The sequence below is a fragment of the Brienomyrus brachyistius genome, chromosome 2 (genome assembly GCF_023856365.1).
Source record: "Brienomyrus brachyistius isolate T26 chromosome 2, BBRACH_0.4, whole genome shotgun sequence".
NCBI classification, from domain to species: Eukaryota; Metazoa; Chordata; class Actinopteri; order Osteoglossiformes; family Mormyridae; genus Brienomyrus; species Brienomyrus brachyistius.
In genome coordinates this window covers 2,301,861-2,326,136 of record NC_064534.1, presented here as the reverse complement: position 1 = coordinate 2,326,136, position 24,276 = coordinate 2,301,861, and the positions used below count along the sequence as shown (strand labels likewise).

The 24,276-nt window shown below is 48.8% G+C and overlaps 1 protein-coding gene across 6 annotated transcripts in view; it reads right to left on the bottom strand.

The window, feature by feature from the left end:
• Positions 1-23,217, bottom strand: part of gapvd1 (GTPase activating protein and VPS9 domains 1) — a 37,918-nt gene extending 14,701 nt beyond the window's left edge. For 2 of the 6 annotated variants that reach the window (XM_049001116.1, XM_049001119.1), the window contains exons 1-13: positions 23,009-23,217; positions 15,360-15,577; positions 10,587-10,854; positions 8,645-9,220; positions 8,289-8,375; positions 7,144-7,278; positions 6,612-6,804; positions 5,179-5,259; positions 4,226-4,380; positions 3,812-3,941; positions 3,504-3,629; positions 2,174-2,347; positions 313-450 (exon numbers count right to left, since the gene is read on the bottom strand). In XM_049001116.1, the coding sequence (XP_048857073.1) occupies positions 313-450; positions 2,174-2,347; positions 3,504-3,629; positions 3,812-3,941; positions 4,226-4,380; positions 5,179-5,259; positions 6,612-6,804; positions 7,144-7,278; positions 8,289-8,375; positions 8,645-9,220; positions 10,587-10,854; positions 15,360-15,544 (2,248 nt within the window). In that variant the 5' untranslated portion in view covers positions 15,545-15,577; positions 23,009-23,217. The remainder of the gene's footprint in view (positions 1-312; positions 451-2,173; positions 2,348-3,503; positions 3,630-3,811; positions 3,942-4,225; positions 4,381-5,178; positions 5,260-6,611; positions 6,805-7,143; positions 7,279-8,288; positions 8,376-8,644; positions 9,221-10,586; positions 10,855-15,359; positions 15,578-23,008) is intronic. The other 4 variants (XM_049001120.1, XM_049001121.1, XM_049001117.1 and 1 more) reach the window with 3 other exon arrangements.
• Positions 23,218-24,276: the final 1,059 nt, after the last annotated feature.

Here is a 24,276-nt window from a genome sequence, read left to right as displayed (position 1 = left end):
AAGGCTTTTGATCACTATATACTTTCGTCATTAGTCAAGGTGCTGGACCGTTGAGCCTTATGACATTTACAGAGGTACTGTCCCCAATCTGCGTGGGGCTCCAAAGGGACTCCCACACGGGGCCCGAGCGGGGGCCTGCTGGCCCGTCTTGGGCAGAGGCCACTTGGGGGTGGAGAGGGCCCCGGCCAGTTTGACTTCTCGTCTGGCTGGGGGACGGTTCTTTCTCACAGAAAACGCTGCGGCAGGTTCCCTCGGCTCGGCACGGCGCGGAGAGGTGGACCATGAAACCAGGTACTGGCCAGGAAAGCTCACCTGAGTCACTAGGTAAGACCTCCACGCTCCAGGCCTCGCTCGTCGTCTCAGAGATGGTGGATCCGTACGGGTCGAGCAGGACGGAGCCGGAGCCCGGCAGACAGAGCAGGCTGCCAAGCATACTCTCCACAGCGGCTCCTACACACAGGAAGCAGAGCTTGGGCTCACAAAGTCGACCTCGACCTGGTGACCGCGCAGCGCTTTGGCATTGTCCCGGCCCCCAGCAAGGCGACGGAGGCTAAGCCGCCAGAACGCGGCGGGCAGGAACATGGAGCAGCTGCAAGGAGGGAAACACTCAGCTCCACTTTTTTGGCAACCATTCGGGTGGGAAGGCTCCCTGCAGCAACATGGCCCCTCCCTGGCGTGGCCCCATTCCCATCCGTCGGCAAGCCCGGCAGGGGACGGGGGCCCTCGAGGGGGGCTCCGCCCCGCTGCCGCTGTTTACAGTCGTCGAGGTAGGGGCTCGCAGCGGCCGCCTTTCAGGTGGATGATTAAATGAGTGGCGCAACAAGAAGTGAAACAATTAGAATTTCTGCCTCATTATCATGGTAATCTTATCAGTGGGATAATGAGGTATTAATGGATATTTAATGTGCATCTCATAACTGAGTCCCTTGGAGAAAACACATAAGGAAATCGCTGTAAATTCACTTAATGACTGAAAAGTCCCACCACGCCACATACCAAGGCGTGAAAAATGGAGGATGCAAATGAGTGGGAACCAAGGTCAATAAGACTGCGGGGACCCAGCGAATGTCAGCCGTCCGTGACGAGGGTGGGGGTGGGGGTGGGCGCCAAGCGGGACCGACGGCTCTTTATTATCATCACCAGTGAGGGGTGACTTTCCACAAGGAGCTCAAACCGGAGACGGACTTTAGCGGACGGGAAAGCGCATGCTTTGACTGTCCCGGAATTTGCTTGCCAATGATGCCAACATGTCTAACATCTGAGCCTGCATGTTCTTCCAGAAAGCTGCACAATAAAAATGAGTTATAATGTTTTCATTCTCTAAATGTTAGAGGTACAAGGAAAAAAAGATTAAGACTGCAAGCTGAAGCTGAAAATGAACAAATATTCTAAGAACACAAAAACATGCATCTGCACCCAGACCATATGCAGAGAGAGCGGCTTTATTCATGCGTTTTACTGACGTCTCTTAGCTGTTAGTGTGTCTCTCAAAGGCTGGGCTCATTCGTAAAAGGTATTTATGTCTTTGATCTGAAGACCTGTTTTTTAATTGGACATAGAGAACATAAGATGGATCCACCTAACATGGTTAATGTTATATTCACTGTAGTGCATTATGTCATGCTCTGCCGCACACATGCATGGTACACAGGTACCATTGATGGGTTTGTCCTTGAAAAGACAAGCTGCAATGTAAAAAGCAGGCCACTGGGTGGCAGTATAATCCAATATAGAGAGCAGGCCACTGGGTGGCAGTGTAGTTCAATTCTGTTAATACGTTGGAAAATACACTGAGAAGTCTTACTAAAAATCAATGCTGCATGACCTCCCTTTTCAATATAAATAAAGTGTTACATTTGATCATCGAAACTATATTGCAGTTCCTCATGTTTGTGGTAAATCTCAATGTCATGAACTTGAAGGACTGAATGCGTCCACTGTAATTAAATCAGTCGACAGCCACAAACATCCACTCGAATATTTTAAATAATTATGGAGAATCCACTAATTCCAGCCATCTATCATACTGAGGAAGGCATGCTCATAATTTCAGGCAGCCATTAGCTCAGTGACAACTCAATCACACATCTGGACAGAGCCAATCGGTGAGTGAGCGATGCCTCCTGCAGAAAGGTTAATGGGCGTCTCGCTGGCCGGGCCGCGCTGAGCTCACCTGCAATCTCCTGCAGGCGGTCCTCGTCCATGTTGGGGTCGAAGTCACTGCCCAGCACGTCCGTGCTCCAAGTCTCGCTCACCGTCTCAGAAATGTCCCGGTCGTCAGTCAGGCCCATCATGTCGCGGATCTCAAACTTGCGCAGTTTGTCGTCCAGGTTGTCCTGAGTGGTGGCTGCAGGGCAGAGCGATTTGCGTCAGAGGGAAGCAAGTCATCCAGGAGGCTGAGGACCAAAGCGTGGCCCAGATAGGCCCGAGAAGGTGCGCACTTCCGAGTGACCCCACACAGGAACTCCTGCGGTACAGTCACCCCTCCAGATTTGCCAATTTGACACCTGAGGTTTCACTTATTCACTTAAGTTGGCCAGGAATAATCAAACGGAAACACTGAATGGGGTGTGTAAGCCAAACCTATATAAACACGGCAAATGATCTGGAGGACATAAAATCATATAATACATAAATATTACTGTTATGTATTATTTGTTCTTGCAAATGCATACTATTTCTTTAATATTAAAAGGTTTGTCTGTTTCGCCGACTAGCCTCACTCAGATTGTTAGCTAATGTTAGACATGTTTTGTCTAAACCTGTCACTGCAGGGAATATTTGCATTTTTAATACTGGACCCAAGTATTATTCATACTGGCAGTGGATCTTCCTCTCTAACCCATGCATGTGTGAATGGCTGACTGTACCCCCCCCCCCACTAAAGACTGCATACTACACCCATCAACTGAGTAACATATTAGAGCAGCTTCCCACTTCACTTTCTTTGATTGGTTAAGGGGAAACAGGGAATCTTGCAGGAAACAGAAAACTCAAAAGTTTCCAGCAGTAATTCGGAAACCCATTAGCCCAGATTAAGCCAATGACTTCAATCTTAAAGTGCAGAGCAGATAGAGGAGCAGGCAGCAGGATAATTAAAGACAGACACAAGTCACACCAAGGTATCGGAGTCAGTGACTGTGGCTATGCTGTTACACCCAAAACGAGGCAACCCACTATGAAAGGGAAAAACTTACAAACGCGCTTACAGATGCACACGGACACACAGACAAACATATGGAGAGAGACAGGCACATATACACAGACAGGCAGGCGCAGAGAGAGAGAGACAGGCGCAGAGAGAGACAGACAGGCGCAGAGAGAGAGAGACAGGCGCACACACAGAGACAGGCACATACACACAGGAAGACAGGCACAGACAGGCAGGCGCGCACACACACACACACACACACACATATATAGACAGGTATAGACAGGCAGGCAGGCAGACACACAGAGACAGACAGGCGGGCAGAGAGGCAGGCGGGCAGGCAGGCAGACACCTTGCTCATGCTCCAGCAGCTGTAGTGCTTCAGCCCCGTTGCCACCGGGAGGCCCTGCCCCCAGTTCCGACACTGACTCGCCCTCCAGGTCCAGTGACGATACCGAGTTAGAGCGGTTTGACGGCCCTGTGGATAACCCAGAAGACACGAGCCCATGAGCAGTTTGGCAGGCTCCTACTCTTAGGCATCAGAAGATCACTAGGCGTTAATCAAAACACAAGCACCGTTTTGAAGATGCTATTAAACCACTTCTTCGTGTAACAGCTATGCCAATGTGTGCCCTCTTCTGGCAGCCTGGGGAAGCGCACCTTCCGAGATGCCCTCCAGGTTGTCGCTGCAGAGGGAGAAGCGCAGCGTCTTGTCCGGCTTCCCGTGGAGCTTGGCGTCGTCAGCAGGAGCCTCGCCCTGCGCCCCATCCACCAGCTGCAGTGTGAGCACCTTGCCCGTGTGGGGGAGAGGTGGTCACCAGGCGAGCCTAACTAATCCAGGAAAACTCTAGTGCCTAAAGGAATTTGACTGTTCACAATTTTTATTTAATCAGAGAAGAGAGAGAGAATTTAAAACGATAGGCAGGGAGGGCAGCTGAGCAGGTCTGCTGTTGACAGTGTTAGTATTCACCTGTTCCTATACCTACCACAGTACATTCTGCTTCAGGGTTAGCAAACATGTTTCACTCAAACTTTTATTATTTTTTACACCCTTAGAGGCCAAAGGATCCATACCTCGTTCTCGGACATCATGCCCGGAACGGTTTGGGGGGCGGCGCCCAGTGACATTACAAGCACTTCCTCTGGCATCACTTCCTGTAGAGACTCTTGTGAGCTGGGCTCTGGCTCCCCCTCCTGGGCGATGTTGGTACGACTGCGGCTGCGGGAAGCTGCAGGGCAGCAGGTGGGAAGGTCATTAAACAGCAGTACAGGTGCCTGGTGCATTTTACCCATCCATCTCTCTCGTACCATCCTGCTCCGCTCAGACACTCGGACGGAACAGCAGACTGGAAGCTTGCCCGGAGAATCACAGGCCAAGCAGAGCTCGGACACAGGGCAGGGTGAGCAGTGGGGGAGGGGGTGGGGGTGGGCGGGGGGGAGGCGTGGCACAGGCAGCATGTACAGGTACAAGAGACGATGCAGGCCGTCAGCTGGCTAAACAGCAATCATCATGTGGCTTCGCTGCCGTTTTGGGCGGTGACTGATCTCAGATCAGGATCCCAGAGCAAAGGAATTTCACTCTGCATTACTTCCTGAACGGCTACCCGCTGAGAGGCACAGCGCCCCCAAGGGGTGATGGGAGAGAATCACAGCGACAGTGTGTGGAATGAAGTGGAGAGTGTGACCCATGTGAAAAGCAGCCTGAAGCCTTAATTCCGAAAATAAATCTTAATGTCTGAAAGTGAGTGACAGACAGACATGAAGGACTGAAGCTGGACCATGTTTCAGCTGCACACAGACGGCAGGACCTGCACTGGAGGGAAAGTCTCCCTCAACACAGGGGGGCGCTGGAGGGACAATGAGCAGGGGTGTGCATGAAGACAACATGTGTGGAGACATGAAGCAGCGTGGCTGCAAGTGGGGCAACAAAGGCGGGGTGCATGGGCAAATGACAACAGCGCCACCTGCAGGAGGCCTTCCCCCTGCACCAAGGGGGAGGGCACACGATGGGGGGGGGGGGTACCCACCAAAAGGGGTGACTAAAGGAATGTGTGCAGATAGGGCGGTGGTAGAGGAGTCCCAGGATGTGATGGCCACCAGCTGCTGTCCTGCTCATTGGCAGCAGAGGAGAGAGAGAGAGGGAGAGAGGGAGGGACAGGGGGAGGAGAGGGGAAGATGGAGGGAGAAGAGGCCGTAAGAGTGGGGAAGTGCAACATGACACCAGGACACCCGTTTTAACAGTGGGACAGGAGAGTCTTCCTGCCTTCTGTGAAGATGGGGCGAGTTCGCGGGCCGTCCCGCCTCCGCGTTAAACCTTTCGCGGGCCGTCCCGCCTCCGCGTTAAACCTTTCGCGGGCCGTCCCGCCTCCACGTTAAACCTTTCGCGGGCCGTCCCGCCTCCACGTTAAACCTTTCGCGGGCCGTCCCGCCTCCACGTTAAACCTTTCGCGGGCTTCATCACACCGGCAGCACAGGCTACGACATGCACTCACCCACTGCAGCAGGACCTCAAAAACCAGAACACTTTGGGGAGGGGTGCGTTGGGGTTTCCAGGACAGGGGGGTTACTGGTAAGTCACCGGGTCCAACCAAAGAAGGGCAGAGTGTGGCTCAGTGGGTCAGGGTGCTCGGAATCAAAGATCAGAGTGTTGCTGGTTTCAGAGTGGGTTTGCTGTGAGGTCCCCGAGTCAGACCTAAACCCCCAATCCGGCCGGAACTGGCTGCTTTCCCTCCTGCTTTCCCTCAAAAATGTACATTACTTTGTATAAAACCAGCCAACTCGCATGTATCTCCACGGAGCCACGCAGGGGCCTTCTCTGTACCTCGGACAGTCCATTCGTATCCTGTAATATAACTGGCTGTCACCGCTGTAATACTGCCCTTCCCAGATGCTGTTAATTGACACTCTAATAATCTAAGCACCTCATCTGCCTTCCTTAAGGGCTCCATTGTAATCCCATTTCAACATTTGTACTCATATGGCAATAAGCTGTGAAAGGTGCTCATTCTTCCCGAAAAATGATCAAGCCGTTAGCAACAAAAAAAAGTAGTAAAAATAAATATCAATTTAGCAGCAATTGCTGAGAGGACAGTCTGGGAGGAGAGGGCGGGACGCTGCCTCAGGACAGGACCCTGGGAGTTAAGGCTAGAGACCTAACAACCTGACAGGACGCAGAGGAGGAAGCAGAGGCCATGGGGCGGAAGGGGGGGCCCCGTGTCACAGGCACACGTGTGGGTCTTACGGGCAGGGGAGCTCAATTGCTTGAGCTTTAGCATTTCTGTGCTAATTGATCGTACTAGTGAAAGAATCCCAGCTGGCCCTGGATGGACTGTTCGGCCTGCGGGCTGCTGTAGAGTCAGCTGGGGAGATTCCAAGGGCAGTCTTCTGCGTTTTTCTTAAAGGAGCACCTACGGCGCTTTTTGTGTCTGGCTTCCCACGCGAGCGTTTCGGCGGTGGTTACCTATCTGCAGGCGGTTCTTGCGGTTGGCCGGCGTGGTGGCCGGGGACAGCTGCGGCGTGTTGGAGGGCGTCAGCTCCAGGCTGTTGCTCTTGGCCGCACGTGACTGAGGGATGTTGGCCAGCAGGGTCTCCAGAGCCAGCCGCTCCTCCTCCCGGAGTTGGTCACCCATCATCACGCTCCGTACAAAGTCCACCTGCGGGGATGAGCGAGGACACCGTCTCCATCGACTTGACGAGGATTCTAGGGGTCTAACAAAGACTCTTCACAAACAACACAACATCCATGTTTATTGTATCAGTGACCCTAGAGAATTTCCTGATGCATGGCACAAAACCAGATTCATGCCATGAGTGGAAACAGTGGCACAGAGCTGAATGCCAAGAGAGACACCCACGGAGGAGACCCAGGTACAGTACAGATCATTTTCCAGGAGAAGCCTGCAAACATGCGTGATCATTACAGTATACAGGGAATTTATACAGCCAGTGACAATCACTGAGACAACCCTACTGTGTCAGAGACCTGGTCTTACCAGTGAAAAGAGTTGGTTCTGAGTTATATAAGCCACGGTTCTGCTCAGGCCTTCCAGAAGGTTCATGGAGGACATGGGTGGCGTCTCCACAGCGCGCCCACCAATCACAACGTCGAGGAAAGCAGCAACACAGCTCTGGAAACACGAAACCAACCAATCAGATCATGTTCCGGCAATCATGGCAGCATCATTTACAGCATTATGCCTCGGGGCATTTCTCAACATCAAAGATAGTATTTGTGGTCTTGGAAAGACCAGTCTTGCTAACTTGACTCCCAAGAATGGGAGCAATGAATCATGGGATCGGTCTTCAGTGAGGATGCAACCAGCGTATTCCAGATATATGGGCTAGCAGGAGAACTACATCCAGGGATTTTTACAGTCTTCTGTACTTCTGTTCTCAAGTATTGGAAATGATCTGCGGCAATAACGGGAATTCAGAGCAGCGCTGGTGATGGGGGGGCACCATCAGGGCAGCTACAAGGATGGAGATCACAACATCATGCAGACTGGGAAGCAGAGGAACTGGAGTTCTCCAGGACCACAGCTAATCTTCATTTAATGATTTTCGATAAATACAGTTTAACTACAATGGAAAGTAAAACAGATTAATACTGGTCAATTTATGTTTAGGATTGAAATTAAATTCCATAATGCAGGTCATTTACAAGTTTACAACATAACTCGACAAATTTTCTTTTTAAAGAGCTAGTTAATTTTGGAATTTCCTCTGGTAGGCGTACTGGGTACAAAGTTAGCTTTTTTAGAAGACAAAGCTGGTTGAATTCAACTGATTTGCCGCTAAACATTCATACATCCATCTTGGCCATGCTCTCTCCGTACAGAATCGGAAAGCAGCTGAGCTGTCTCAGGTGGGTGCAAAGAGCAGCCCCTCTGAACGGAGCTGCTCCAGGACAGCTCAATAGATCAGGAGGGAATAAAAAATTAAATTGGCATTAAAATTATCTTTTAAAATGTTTTAAATAAACTGTATTGTTAGCAGAACTATGAATAAAGCCTGAAACAATTTAAATATATATACAGTAAATGAAATACATTCATTTTAAAGAATTACTGGGGGGGGGGTGGAGGAATTTGCATTGTTTTAGTGCGACTGGGCAAACGCCCGGGGGGCTTCAGCTTACTTTATCAAACTTGGACAGACCCCCCTTCCGTCGTGGGTCTCCCTCATCAGCGTCCGCCATGGCCAACTGCTGCAACAGCTGCCCCACCTATTCAAAAGGGAGGCACAACACAGGATGAATGTACATGGACAGCTGAATTAGGAAGGGAGGTGGGAGGCTGACAGTGCGCCCCCTCCCCCCCCCCCCAAATAATAAACATACATACATAAAAATAGTGAGAGGCAAAGTACACAGCACTACTGCAGGCAAGCCAGCTCATAAATGTGGGCTAACTGGCCTGCAAAAGGCACCCTGGCCCGGCCCTCACCCCCGGCCCGGCCCTCACCCCGGCCCGGCCCTCACCCCGGCGCCCTAACCTGCATGAGGTTGAAGCGGGCCACCTCGTTGATCGGTGCGTCCGAGATGATGCCGTATTGCTCGGGGTTGACGATGGCCGGGCAGATGAAGCAGGTGAGCAGCAGGTCGGTGCACATAGTGCGTACCTCGCTCACCTCCAGGCGCTCGACGCGCGACAGCGTTTTGTACATCTGCGACACAATCCAGCGCAGGCTGTGCGGGAAGCAGTATGTGTTCTGCTTAAGGTAGCCAATGAACTTGTTGACCAGCGCCACCAGCTTGGCCTCGTTGGCCTCCACGGCGGCCTGCACGCGCCGCCTGTAGCTCTCGGAGCCCTTCTCGCCGAAGAGGCGCTCCTGCTGCGCTGGCGTGAAGCGCTCCGTCAGCTTGGCCGCGTCCGTCTCCAGGTGGTCCTCGTCCTCCACCAGCAGCTGCATGATGGGCTCGTGCAGTGTGGCCGTCAGGAAGAGCTTGGCTGCGTACAAGCCTTCGGAGAAGAGGCGGAAGAGGATGCTGAAGGCGCAGGTGCCCCGGCGCAGCAGGCGGCGCGGATTCTCGCTCTCCTTCAGCTCGAACTCCACCAGGTAGCGCAGCACCTGCGGGGGTGTGGAGAGGCAGGCCCAGAACATAACCAGCTGGTTAGCCTGAGGTCACTATCGACATGCCGAGGGGGACCTGAACGGGCCAACAGAAGCGGGCCAGGGATCTCTTATTTGGAAAAGCAACAGAGAGCACACATATGGCCCCATGATCCTGTAGGACAGGGTAGCACTGAGATTTTTCTGCTCTACTCCAGCTTAAGATGGCCGGGATGGTTAGACAGGCTCTGTGCGGATCCAGGGACAATGGAGGTATAGGGCGATCCCTACCGAAGGAGGTGGTGCGTGTGAAAGTGAGAAGGCATCTCCCTCTACATATCCAGACCTATCAAGCTCTATCTGTGTGTGTGGGGGGGGGGACATGCATGCTTCTATATAATATTACCAGTAATATTACTGCTGAAAATACATGTTCCAGAAAAGTTCAACTATTATGCTGTTTGTGTATCATCATAATAAACCAACTCAGTCGGGCTTATGGCACCTTCACACACCACAACAAAGACATCCACAGATTCTCAGGAAATAAACATAACCGCCATTGCAGTTACCATTTTAAAACATTTAAAAGAAATGGTACAGTAGTGCAAGTACAAACGAAGCCTGAATATTTTTTTACACATATTCAATTTATGTATATGGTATAAGTCAATTTCCATCCATCCATTTTCTGAAACCGCTTAATCCCAACTGAGGTCATGGGGGGGGGGGACCTGAGCCTATCGCGGGAACGAAGGGTGCAGGCGGGAACCAACCATGGGCAGTTGCCAACACACCGCAGGGAACACACACACACGCACACATATACTACAGGGCCAATTTAGACTCACATTAAGTCCATCCATAACCGCTTATCCTACTGGGTCATGGGGGGGTCCGGAGCCTATCCCGGAAGCAATAGGCACGAAGCAGGGAACAACCCAGGATGGGGGGGCCAGCCCATCACAGGGCACACACACACCAGTCACTCACACAAGCACTCCTACGGCTAATTTAGCAACTCCAATTAGCCTCAGCATGTCTTTGGACTGTGGGGGGAAACCGGAGTACCCGGAGGAAACCCCACCATGACATGGGGAGAACATGCAAACTCCACACACATGACCCAGGCGGAGACTCGAACCCGGGTCCCAGAGGTGTGAGGCAACAGTGCTAACCACTGTACCACCATGCCATCCCTCACAATAAGTCAATTTTTTTTAAATAATAAACAAAAAAAAAAACACCAGATTTCATTTGTCTTTGTGTGACTATGCAGATGTCTTGGGGGAGGGGGGTGTTGATAGCAGACGACATGCGAGTCAGAAACGTTCCAGCCCATTTTATCAAACATGTGGCACGGCCTTCGCATGGTTGGGCTCACCTGCAGCAGGTAGCTCTCGTCCTCCTGCATGATGCAGTTACCGTAGAGCGAGGTGAACACCGTGTGGATGACACTCTGGGTGGGCTCCAGGCTCAGCCCCCCACCGGCCACCAGGCAGGAGGCCACCAGCCGCGGGTTCTCCCGCAGGCGGCCCAGGAACTCCCCATAGATGCTCTCTTGGAATCCCAGGGTCTTGTAGCCATCCACAAACTGCGTGTCCTCCAGCACCTTGGCATGCTGGCAGCACTCGGCTGGGGAGGCCTCCGCACTGGGGGGGATGGGGGGTTAGCGTTAGCCTTAGCAGAGTGCAAACATGCTGCGATCTGTTAAAGACGGAAGCCCTGTCCACCCTCCAGGGGTAACAGAAGTCTGGAACAAAGTGGGCGGTGCTGCAGCCTGGGCCAAATTCCCGGACTAATTCAGAGACAGCGAGCTGAGTCTGCCAAGCGGCTCAGAGGCCTGGACACACCACCATGCCAGCGAGCCCTCCCTCGTTCACATCATTTATGATGTTATATAAATAAATGATAGCAATGACGACAAACTGGTCAGCTGCTCGAATCGGTGTAAACTGAGCCAGACAGCAAAATGGCCAACTTGGCCGGCAGGGATTAACTAACCGCCCCAACAGACTCCTGTGTCTCCCTGCTTTTCCCTCAGATGTGTTTCTCTAATCTAGAAGTGGCCCAGGTGCCCTACAACCTCAACAGGTGACATAAGGAACTGGGAGACATTCTCAGCAGATATGGAGGATATAAAGGAGGGTAGGGCTGGGCAGCATGGCAACATCCATGTTGCTGTGTTACCTGCACAGTGTGCATTGCGTGTTGGACCGAGGGCACGAAAGGACGTCTAAGGTGTGATCGACTGTTTGCCATTACTGGTTTACTGGTGAGTCGAGTGGGTTTGGCTGACAAAACAGCTTTAGATAGAACATAGAACATAGAACAGCAACTGACAGAATGTGCACTGTAGCTAGTGATCTCTCTGTAAAGGCAGATCATAGCACACACCCCAATAGGACAGCAAAGGGTTTTCCCGCAGATACTGAATATACAAACACCAAAAAAGCAGCCAGAATTTTAACACATTTCCTGCAGAATCGTCACAAGAGTGACAGACACTGTAAACCAAGGTAGAAAGAAGAATCATACACAACAAAACAGTACAAAACTCTGGACGTCCATCATGAGAATGACGACAACAAATGGCCCATGACCACCATGACTCAGGTCCGGAAGGAACAGCGTGAATGAGATGAGTCCAGTCACCCTCATATGATACATTTAAGTCAAAGTGGCGCTGAGACAATACCAACTGCTGACTTGGAGAAATTTCACAGCACTGGGAGGCTTATTTAAAGCTGTACCTTCTGTGTGAGGAAACGCTCTCTTTGATCCAGTCTAAACAAGTTTCCATTTGAGGTCTGTGGTTTGTGTAGGCACCAGAGCTGACCTTGCGCAAAGGTGACGTTATGTCCCTGACAAATACAGCACCCACGCCGGCGCGGACTCATACCTCCCCACAACTCCTTCACATTTCCTGTTTAGTGCCCACCCACTGCAGCTCGTTTGGGGTCATTTCCCCCAATCTTTACTGTATGCTTTGTTTCTACAGCATGCGTTTCTCTAATCTAGAAGTGGCCCAGGTGCCCCAGGCAGGGCTTTCCCAGACCCCCCTGGCAGTAGGCTTAACAATCAGCAGACTTCCTTCACATGCTGACAGAAGCTGACCACATCTCAGGGTCATTCAGTACATGCTTTGCCTCTCTGCACTGACTACAGGCTCCATAAAACGCTCTCAAGAAAAGGCAGGATTTCGGAAACACCACCCACTTCAGAGCAGTCCGGACACTCCTGTGGCTTCACAGCGCATCACATTCTGGACAGCACCATCAGAGAAGAGGAAATCAGGATGACAGCTGTCCAAGGGTTTTTGTTTAATCGATTTACACACTGCTCTCTGTATTGATCGGTCAGGACCACAGCAACACTTAGTTTTCATGACGTCTGTCAGTGCTGCAAAACAGCCCAATATAAGTTTTTAGTCTCTAGGCCTTTGTATTGCGCCTTTAAATTTTACATATTTAAGTACACTTTTATCAGACCTTCACATACATACCTCGCTTTTCCCTCACATTCCAGCCAGGCTCATCTACATGCTGATTTAGTAGCAAGACGCATCCATTTAATTTGGCCACTTAAAACATCTCAGACCACCTGCCTTCATCAAGGCAACAGCAGTCGCTTGTAGGACCCGTCCTTCCCTCTGCAGCTTCCGCTTAGCTTTCTCCTGCAGCTATATGGCACATTAGCATAAGAACATAAGACATTTACAAAGGAGAGGAGGCCATTCAGCCCATTTCGCTGATTTTAAGGGAACCCAAGGTTTTAGCTTGCTCTACACTAACAGGAAGACTATTCCGCACTCTAACTATAAAATGTGTAAAAAAGTGCTTCTCAAATCCAGTGTAAAATGTTCTCCCACTAATTTCCACCTATGGCCACAAGATCTTGAATTTGAACGAATATTGAAGTAACTATTTGGTTGAACAGCATCCAGTTAGAATCTTATATGCCTAGATCACGTCCTCATAAGACATTCCTCTAAGACCAGAAATCATTCTCGTAGCCCTACGTTGCACCCTTTCCAAGGCAGCAATGTCCTTCTTAAAGTATGGTGACCAAACCTGCACACAATATTCTAGGTGGGGTCTTACCAAGGAATTAAATTATCGAAGCATCACCTCCCTTGACTTAAACTCCACACACCTAGGGATGTAACCCAAAAGCCTACTGGCGTTTTTTATTGCTTCCCCACACTGGCGAGAGTGGGACATGGAAGCATCAACATACACACCAAGGTCTTTCTCATAATCCACTACTTTTTTTCAGTGGAACCCATACAATATCTGTACTTTATATTTCTGCTCCCTGCATGGATTACCTTACATTTGTTTATATTAAATATCATCTGCCAGGTATCAGCCCAGTAACTAATTAAATCAAGATGCCACTGTAGCCTCTTTGCCGCTAGTTCAGTGTCTGCTACACCACCCACCTTGGTGTCATTTGCATATTTAACTAGTTTACTGTATATATTGGTTTCAATATTGTTAATATAAATTAGGAATAACATCCATCCATCGATCTTCAGAAACCGCTGAATTGCCAAATTCCAATCGGGATTCCCCAGAGCCTATCCCGGAAGCAATGGGCACGAAGCAGGGAACAACCCAGGATGGGGGGCCAGCCCATCGCAGGGCACACTCACACACCAGTCACTCAGACATGCACACCTACGGGCAGAGTAACTCCAATTAGCCTCAGCATGTCTTTGAACTGTGGGGGGAAACCAGAGTAACTGGAGAAAACTCTACAATGACATGGGGAGAACATGCAAACTCCACACACATGTAACCCAGGCGGAGACTCAAACCCAGCTCCCAGAGGTGTGAGGCAACAGTGCTAACCACTGCATCACCATGCCGCCCCCGCCCTAGAATTTATTTTGTTTTAAGCATATCTAGGCTTTGTAGCACATTTTCTGGGGGCAGTCTAGCACTTGGCTCCAATGATTCTCAGGAAAACACTTGACAGAGTGGTAGTACGTGTCTCTGCAGGTTACAACTCTGTGATAAGAAGGTTGTTGGTTCAAATCCCATGGCTGGTACAGTTATGTCACTGCTGGGCTCTTGAGCAAGGCTCTAAATCACAGCCGATATAGACGCACGCACAGACAGACACTGAGATGCATACACAGACACACAATGACACAAGTGTTAACGTCTGCCTGCCCTCAAAGTCTCCATCCTTTGGCCCTCAGGCATACCACCAGGGCCCTGCTTACTTCTTCACTGATCACTGCTAATTACTGCTGATCACTGCTGATCACCGCAGCAACCCCCAGCTTTCCACTTACTCTCATTTTATCTACAATAGGTACGAGTAGGTCCACTCTGCAGCCTCAGCATCCGGAATTTGCTTTGAGAAGCTTGGCAAAAGTCACACCTCTGCTGAGGGCCAGCAATCAGCCACCTCCAACATGCAGCAATGTACTCAACACCGAACTCCCCAGCAAGCCTTCATTAGCTACAGGGAGGTGCACCACATTAGCTATGGGCACCACATTCAGGTACGGCATTTCCAGGGTCATTAAGGGGCTTCTGAGAGCTACACACTGGGGGGGTATATTAGTATTACACAAGGAAGAAGCTAGCACCCTTACAGGAATTGACAAGACACCTCCCCAAGCAGAAACCCAAACCACTGTAACGGCAATCTGAATCACTGGCAGTGATGTGTGAAATCCCTGTGGCAGAGTAACCCCCACCCACAGGCACCATTCCCATTGTACTGACAGGACCCCCACCCCCTTACCTAAGCAACTAAGACAATCTTATTATTGGCTAACAGGAGTCCAACACCGTGACGATCCCAGGCAAGTGGCGGCTGATTCGTTGGGCCAACATTTCAACAATGTTTACACACAGATTCCTGGTGTCACTCATCTATGTTTGAGAACTGGCCAAGAAACCCTGCTGCCAGGGACTTAAAGGAAGCAAAGAGAAGTCACCACTAAGGTTCTCCAGCTGAGGCACAAAGCCTTGGTTACATCTACTGATGCTATTTATTCAGTGTTTTATTACTGAAATTTGTTTTCTTCTGCACATTATATGACTTTCCAGTCAATGGTGTTATGGACAGTAATGCCTGAAACTATAACAGACCCAGTGGAACCTTGAATTCGGTTGAAGAGGCCCAGAATAGTCACCTGGTGAGGATGAGTCGATCGAGGTTGATGCGCTGCTGTTTGGCGATCCAGGCTGCACGGTACAACTTCTCAGCAGTCTTCAGCACCTCAGCATTGAGCCGCTGGATCAGCTGCTTCTCAGAGGCCACGTACAGCCGCTCCTGCTTCAGGTGGTGGGCCAGAGTCTGGATGTCCGGCTTCACCATCTTCGCCGGATCAACCACAGAAGACAAGGACTGCTGAAGAAAACCAGACAGATGGACTTGAGCAGTGCATTCTGGAAGCTGGAGAACCAGTAAAACAGCAAAAATATCCATCCATCCATTTTCCAAACCGCTTATCCTATCGGGTCGCGGGGGGTCCGGAGCCTATCCCGGAAGCAATGGGCACGAGGCAGGGAACAACCCAGGATGGGGGGCCAGCCCATCGCAGGGCACACTCACACACCATTCACTCACACATGCACACCTATGGGCAATTTAGCGACTCCAATTAGTCTCAGCATGTTTTTGGACTGTGGGGGGAAACCGGAGTACCCGGAGGAAACCCCACGACGACATGGGGAGAACATGCAAACACATGACCCAGGCGGAGACTCGAACCCGGGTCCCAGAGGTGTGAGGCACAGTGCTAACCACTGCACCACCATGCCGCCCCTTCAGCAAAAATATCAAATGGAACAATACAATATGTTCTAGAAGTTTAAAAAAAAAAACAAATATACATTAAAGATTAACACACAACAAAAAACATCAGCAACAACTACACAGCAGCCTGCCTACAACAGACTGCCACACTGACAAGACTGCTTCCACAGCTGAGTAAGCAAATCCAATCAACTTTAAAACAAAAATCTCTCAAAGGGAGCAAACTCTCTCTTCACAGCGATGATGTTTTGGACGGGTGGCCGGTGCTGTGACCATGTGGTGCCGTCCCAATTGCCAAAGGGAATCATGGTGACGGGACAAATGTAAAAAGCAGATATATGGGAGATACACAAAGACGCAAATTGGAAGGAGGGCCAGTGTCTTCAGTGGATGGGAGGATCATTTCTCTGGCAGCCGGCTTCGAGATGGCCGGGTGGATGTGGGGGGGGGGGGGGGGGGGGGGCAGAGTGGGTCAGTGCAAAAAAAAGGCAAAACAAGCCCTGGTCGACGGCAGCTGGACCCATGCTGCACACACCCCAAAATGCCCTGCATCACAAACATGTCTGGGAGTGCCCGTTGCTATCATAAAGCATGCGAGGGAGATGCAAATCGCATTAGCCCTTCTCGCAGACACAGAAACCGAAGGGAATGCATAAAATCTGAATGATTTCCTGAAGCATTCCTTGACACAATGAACCCTTTGTACACCAGAAAAAAACAGGCAGGCTTGAAGGGATGGACAACCCATTAGGCCAGCACAGAGCGGTCATGGATAGAGGACAAGCCACAGAACTATCTGGATGCAATGGTGACTTCAGGTGGAAACAGCTTCATAAATATTACCTTTAAAATAATCTTGACAAGCGATAATCAAATTAATTCGAATTTAATTAGTACTTTACCAATGACAGCAACCTCAGACCACATTAAACTACATAGTCATTCAATGGCACACAATAATACCTCCACTGCTGATTTCTACCACCACGACTTGTCACACGAGGTTAGAGGCTTTTTTATTGAGTGGGATATCATTGTATGAAAAGCGTTCAAGCACAAAAATAACAAAACAAGATAGCAAAATGCCCAGAGTTTCAGTGCCAGGCACCGACACGGGCAGGTTTGTCAGCTGCTGCTATCTCCTGCATGATGAAGATGGAGGCGGGGAGATTCCTGTGGTCATCAAGTTTGAGTAGAGTAAGCAGAAAAATGAGCTGATGGAGCCACTCACAACGTCAGGAGCCATTTGGTAGAGAAATGTACCGAAAAACACAGAATTCAGCCCAATAAATGAGCTCGTAAATGTGACTGTGCCCTGGGGGGATAGACCTGCCACCTGCTTCTCACCTGAGGAACTGCTTGCAACCTACAACAAGAACATCTCAACTGAATAATTAAAGTGAAAAACGTCTCCCATTATTTTGTTGGTGCCAACTTAAACTGCAGAACAACTGTCAACAGCAAGCAGACTTGTGTTCAGACACTGAATCCTTGCATGAGCCATCACTCCACTCCCCGCAGGCTTCTAAGCCTGGCTTTGTCTCCGGAAAAGGGAGAAGTTGGGCGTGCCATGTTCTTGATGATTGGGTGAAGCGAAACCCTTATGCAGAAGAGAAACAGTGACGAGGCAGGTAGGGCGGTGGTGGCCAATAACAATCGCACGTCTGCAGCGCATGTGAGACACTGGGCCAGCAGCCAACAAACAAGAAAGCCAGAATGGGTTCTATTGTTAAACCTTTGCATGTACTGTATTTAGTAAAGATTTACAGTAGCAGATGGATAGAAATCATACAAGCAGAACAAACGGTCCACAGTTTAACATACGCTCACCTGCTGACGAAGATGTCCACTATCGGACACAGGGAATGTCAAACAAGAAAAAGGAACGAAAATCCGTGTCACTTTCTCCATCCTTACAACAACCCCTCCTCCACAACTGCATTATTGAGACAGGGTCATTGTGGGCCTGAAGCCTATGCTAGGAAGGACTGGGAAATGAGGCAGGACACCATAACTAATCGGCGGCAAGTTTGTTATTCTTATATTTAGGCCTTTGCACACTGCCAAGAGTGCAGTTAACAGTCTGAAATACACAGAAAATGAGTGTGAGATGGCGATGTCAGAGGAAAGTCATCCCTGGTACACAAACGGGACTTTCACAGGCTTGCCCTGTCCCACGCACATATGAACTGGACCTGCTCCACACGCAACTATGCTGTCATTTTTGTCACAGAAATGTCATGCTCAAAAAAAAAAAAAAACATGCAAACATCCAAGCAATAACCAGCAGATAAATAGGCAATTTCAAAAACACATCGCATATATAATATAAACAATGTCCACACCAACATGTAAGTCAACAAAGATCACTTGCAAAAGTTTACAGAAGCCAAAGAGGATCTAAAGATATTCCGAAACACATCCCAGCCACATGCTCCAAGGAACTGCACAGAGCGACAGGCAAGAGACGCAGCGACGCTGCCGATAACTGGATTAAAGGAGAATCCCTTTGACATCCGGAGAAAAGGAAAAAAAAAACAGTGTGTCAGCTGGGAATGCATTTGAAAGTGATAATGTAATGGTGTTTGGGTAATAATGAGCTATAAACTGAATAATTAATACAACGCTACTTCCAATTTTTTCAGGCTTCACTCATGTTATGTGCCATTTTCTTCTGGGAGAAAGAGAGCGGGTTGCTGGGATACGAAAAGGACAGTCAAAACTGGGAGCTAAAAATTCAGCTTGAAATACATGCAAAATTATGTACTTCTCAGTATTATGTTGTTAACAGCCAGGGTGGTATTAAAGACATTCTGGGAAAATTATACATTTCGAAGTTTATCTCTGGGCCCTTTATTTATTAATAGGCTTCATTTGGCAGAGAAACCCAGACCGTGCGCACAAACACTTAGCCTACACATTGGGACGAAGGTAGGACTTGCTTCTGTCTTGATGAAAAAGCAGCACACTGGCATTTTTTTAAATCCCTCAGACTCCTTTAAGAAGGTATCAAGCAACATGTCTACTCCCTCCCCAGGCCACCGTGGCATAACGCGTAACCAGCGGACCAAGAACTTGCTTTTCTCACGATCTCTGCAGTTTGCGGGGTTACTCATCCCAGCTCTAAAGACCCTGAACCCACCCACCCATCCACCCAATTAGGGCCAGCAGCATTGACTGACATTTTTAACATGAGGCCACATGAACAGCTAAAGATGCACGATATATCGGGTAACTTATCAGTATCAGCTGGTATTCCTCATCAGCATTGGTCCGATGTGTCATATTAGATAAAAATGTAATGGTTATCATATCTGTCAAAATTTCCATATCAGTGCATCACAAGTTTTAACTGGCATGTTCCCTGAAATAAATGCTGGAGCATGAACCATATTTACGGTTCCACACCTCCCACAACCACCAATCTGCTGTTAAAGATTTACTTGCACCGTGCTTATATTTACTTCTCACTCAATGATCCTGCAAATGCTGAACAATTGAAACTTTTCAAGTCTGTGTAACAATAGCGTCTGTCTAAAACTTGCAAGTAGAATGACACTGACCTCACAAAGTCTGCTATTGGAGAAAGCTTCCCATGCTGTATTCAAATCCAGAACTACACAGAGCGACAACTCTGCAGTTAGCGAATAAAAATTCTTAAACTTTTAAAATGCTGTGAGAAAAGGCACAAAAACAAATCCAAATGAGAATATTGTTCAAGAAATTTTAAAAATGGGAAATACTGGAATCTAAACAAAAGTGTCAGATTTCTGGGGGGAGGAAATGGACAGCAGTTGATTCAACTATCTCCTAATAACGAACATCCTGTTCATTGACCAGATTAAGGAGAATTCTTCTTCACATGCATGATTTCCAGGACTATTCAGTACCGCGAAGAAGAAAATACCGAGGTAAAAAGCTCATTTTCAGATGAAGGATGACCTGAATATTTCCTTATACGCTGTTTAACATTCTCTGGCCATAATTCTGCTGGGTATGTATGTGAGTGTGCCACTGAGCACCAAATGCTGATTTTCTCTGCAGAATGTACTGCTCCCTTCAGATTGTTAGCAGAACACTCACATCATAACTTAATATCTTATCAGGTAGTTTTCAGAAGTCTCAAGGCAGACTCATTCGCCAGCACAAACTATTTCTCAAAACACCTCCCAGCCCTACTGAGATGGGGTTCAAGGCACCAATCAAGGAATGGTCTTTGGAAGCAATGAAATGTCACAAACAAGTGCATTCACCTGTGTAGCAATTTAGTGTTTCTTAAACTGATCCACACGCTGCTTTTACTGGCCATCTCTAATGTCGGTGTAGACAACATATAGACTATATACCCTATATATTAATATCAATTTATATTAAAATCAGTTGTATATAAAAGAATTCATCACAAAGCCTGAAATAGCTGACACAAGCTTACTACCAGACCACAGCATACTACAGATAAAGAAGCCATACACTAATTAGGAATAGAAGACTTTGATCTCTCCACACGTCAAATTTCATAATCCCAAGACACAATCACAACTGCAAACCAAAGGTAAATAAATCTTCTTTTGTTCAAGTTTAAATATCACATCACAGCAAATTACCAATAAGCCCCAAAAGAAGCCAAACAGTCAGAAAATGATGCCAGAAAAACAATTTTTTTGCAGTGATAGCAGCCCCTCCACCCCATACATGTCCTGGAGAGAAAAATAGCTCCCTTCTCCTCTCCTCCTCCACTTCCTTCCTGTAGTATGAAACAGCAATCCACACTGTCAACGCAGTCGCAGCAAGTTTATTGCCTTGGTGGGGGGCAGAAAGGCTTTTCCCCAAATGTGAGAATGTTTGCACTGTTTGGAATAACAAACTCTGGCCAAATCATACTGTGAAGTACAGTTGTCTGAGATCAGCTAACCAAGTAAGCCCATTACAAGTCCAGTCTAATAGAACAAGTGATCTAGAAGGAAATGTTTTTGAATGTCCTCTATTTTGAAAAAAAAGAAAACAACCTAAATAAATATTTAAAGCATTTTAGACCTTAGATCCCAACATTCTGCCTTCTGTGGTTCTTTATTTCCCAAAATAGACTAACTGGTCAGCGCTTTACAACAGACAGGGAACATCAACAGAAGTACGCTAATCATATGCGCAGCACTGCCACTTGGGAAAGATACCAAAATATTACTCGATAAAATGAGAATGCATGGCATCACGCTGGGGGGCAAATGGAATATGATACCAGCTCAGTAGTACAACCAGATATGTATTTTTTCATATGACATCATAGCGCTGAAGACAAAAGATGTGCGCACACACACACACACACACACACACATACACTCAGGTTGCAAAACACAGGAAAAAGAGCAGGCCGATTGGTGCAATCAGGATGCATTCAGGAGTTCAATGCTCCTGCTCCATAGCCCAAGGACCCCTTGACCTAATGCCCTTGGCCCCACCCACCTCTCCATCTCCAAACTCATAAGGGCCAGAGCAGGGCATTGGCATGATGAGGGACACGATTGGTACCCACGCAGGACGAGCTGAGGGGCAACAGAGTGCGACCGCCAGCACAATGCTCATCTGTCCCATGCCCTCGCTTTCCCCCACAGCCTGGCCGTGTGACAGCATAGCAACACATCCGCCGCACCAGCTCCTCCTCTCTCCAGTGCAGCCAAACTGCCCCCCCCCCACATCGCAATGTGAAAACAGCATAACACCTCGCATCCTGCTCATTCTTTTACTCTCTCATCATGCCTTTCGATTATGCTCTCAAACCATCATATAAAGGAGAGCATGTCAGTACCAACAACGCCTGTGCACTAAAGGCAGCGTACCACAGAACAGGAGAGATGAATGCAAGACCCAACCGCGTCACGTGAGCCGATCCATTGCATATTACATATTCACGACCGTCCAGGGACGTGGCCACACGCGTATCATGGCCGGGACACCCGCCACCTGGAAATCGCATCCACAACGAGGCCACGTGTTGGGGACCGGACGAATATCAGCAGGGTGCGGCAGGGGGAGGGGAGGAATCACTAGGGCGGCGCGAGGGGAGAGCAGGTGGGCATGCCGACGCTTGATAGCCCTGCCCGTGCCAGGCCCGTGCAGCTGCCGGCAGAGAGTACAGAGGGGAGCGGCGGGATTTGGCAAAGCCTGCGCACGGGTGCCGGCCGCGGTACGTGACAATCCGGGCTCCAGCTGCCCTTCACCCGCAGACCCCTCCCACCCCGGCAGTGGTAATCCCCGAGAAAACCTCATTCCCCAGAAGCTGCTATGAACTTACTGTTCACCAGCCCCTTTAAGGGAGAAGGGCAACACTTTAAGTATGTCTGTGCCAAAAATTTCAGAGATGTGTGGTCAATTTGCACGACTTTTGCCAACACGGTAAAAAACGAAGTACAAATCGCTGACAACAAGGGCACCTACAATTATGTACATTTAAACACGAGTAAATGAACGTCTACATAGTATTAAACTCCCAGTCCCTTAACAATGAGAATCACTCGAAATGAGTGCAACACACCATCAGACATTCTAACACATCTCAAATACCAACTATTAGTCTGACAGTCCGCAGAGGCCAAGTAGTTAACAGAGTACACAGCAGCACGGCCGGGTAAACAGCAGCGGCCAACGCGAAGATCCCGACAGAAACAGACGCACAAGTAATCGCGTTATATTAAAATTAAATGTCAGATAACAGTGTGACTTTAAGGCTGTGAAAACTGAGCCGCCGCATACGCCGCAATTATAGCGCCAGCGGAGGTGCTCAGACCGGACAGAAATATGGGGCAGTGCTGTGGAGCACTTGGGAGAGGAGGACAACGTGCCTTAATGCCAAATAAACTAAAAGCGGAGTAGCGAAAGCCGACAAGGCACCCCGCCGAGGGGTCGGGGGCAAAGGCGTGATAAGGCAAATTGTGCGGTAACGGACATTAACGATAAAAGCTAAGGCCTAGCAGCTCGAGCGACCCCAGCGCGAGAACCGGCTGCCTAGCGTTAGCCGCACACACCTACCGTTAGCTTCCCTGACGCCGCAGAGGACACCAGCTGCTTACCGAGCACCTTTACGCACTAGTTTCCCTATAGTGCGTCCGCCTGGTCGCTCCCTTGACCGGCGCTATCTTTACGCGGCGGGCGTATTTCGTCGACGCTCGCCGCCGCTAACTCGATAGCTGGACAACCCTCCCTCGAACGAAACTACCCAGTTCCACGGCACTGACTGTCGCGGCCAACTGGCATGCGCCGCACGCATGTGCACAAGACCAGACCGGGAGCTATTATACTTGGAAGTTGTAGTTTTTCGGTCGTCCTCGACTAACGCCACAGTTATCCGAAAGAATTAACTTGGTAAGAAACCCTTTTCTTGAATCAACCATGCATGTGGATGCGTATAAATAAAGACTGGAAACAGTTTAATTACACACTTTAAATGAACATTACTTAAAATTTAACCACTATATAATAAATATAAGATAAGAGGGGGCGGCATGGTGGTGCAGTGGTTAGTTTGGGACCCGGGTTCGAGTCTTCGCCTGTGTCACATGTGTGTGGAGTTTGCAAGTTCTCCCCATGTTGTCGTGGGGTTTCCTCCGGGTACTCCGGTTTCCCCCCACAGTCCAAAAACATGCTGAGGCTAATTGGAGTTGCTAAATTGCCCGTAGGTGTGCATGTGTGAGTAAATGGTGTGTGAGTGTGCCCCCCCGTCCTAAGTTGTTCCCTGCCTCGTGCCCATTGCTTCCGGGATAGGCTCCGGACCCCCCGCGACCCAATAGGATAAGCGGTTTGGAAAATGGATGGATGGATAAGATAAGATATACTTCGTTGATCACGGGAAAATTTATATAGGGCTACAGCAGCGAGGTACATAACGGGCACAGGTACAATGAAATAATAAAAAAAAATGCTGGTAGGACGTTCAAGATCGTCTCTTAGCTGGTTTTAAAGCCTCATACTCTTGTATTTCGTGAAATACTATTTGTACAGTGGCTTATTGTGGAAAAATGGGAATTTATCCTATTAAATAAAAGTATTCTGACTCAAGTTATTCATTGACTTTAATTGTCTGGGACTTTATGGATAAAACTTTTGAAATAACTTGTTTATTATTCCGGTCAATGTTATAGCAAGTCGCATATTCTAAGCCTGGGAACTGGAGTCATTTTATTCCATTCAGGTGCTATGTATTATAGTGTTGTGCTATTTCTTGTATTTTTGTCAAAATATAATGCACCTTTGTTCAATGTCCCAAAGCTCTGTTGCAGCAGAGGTTGTCTATGAAAAAA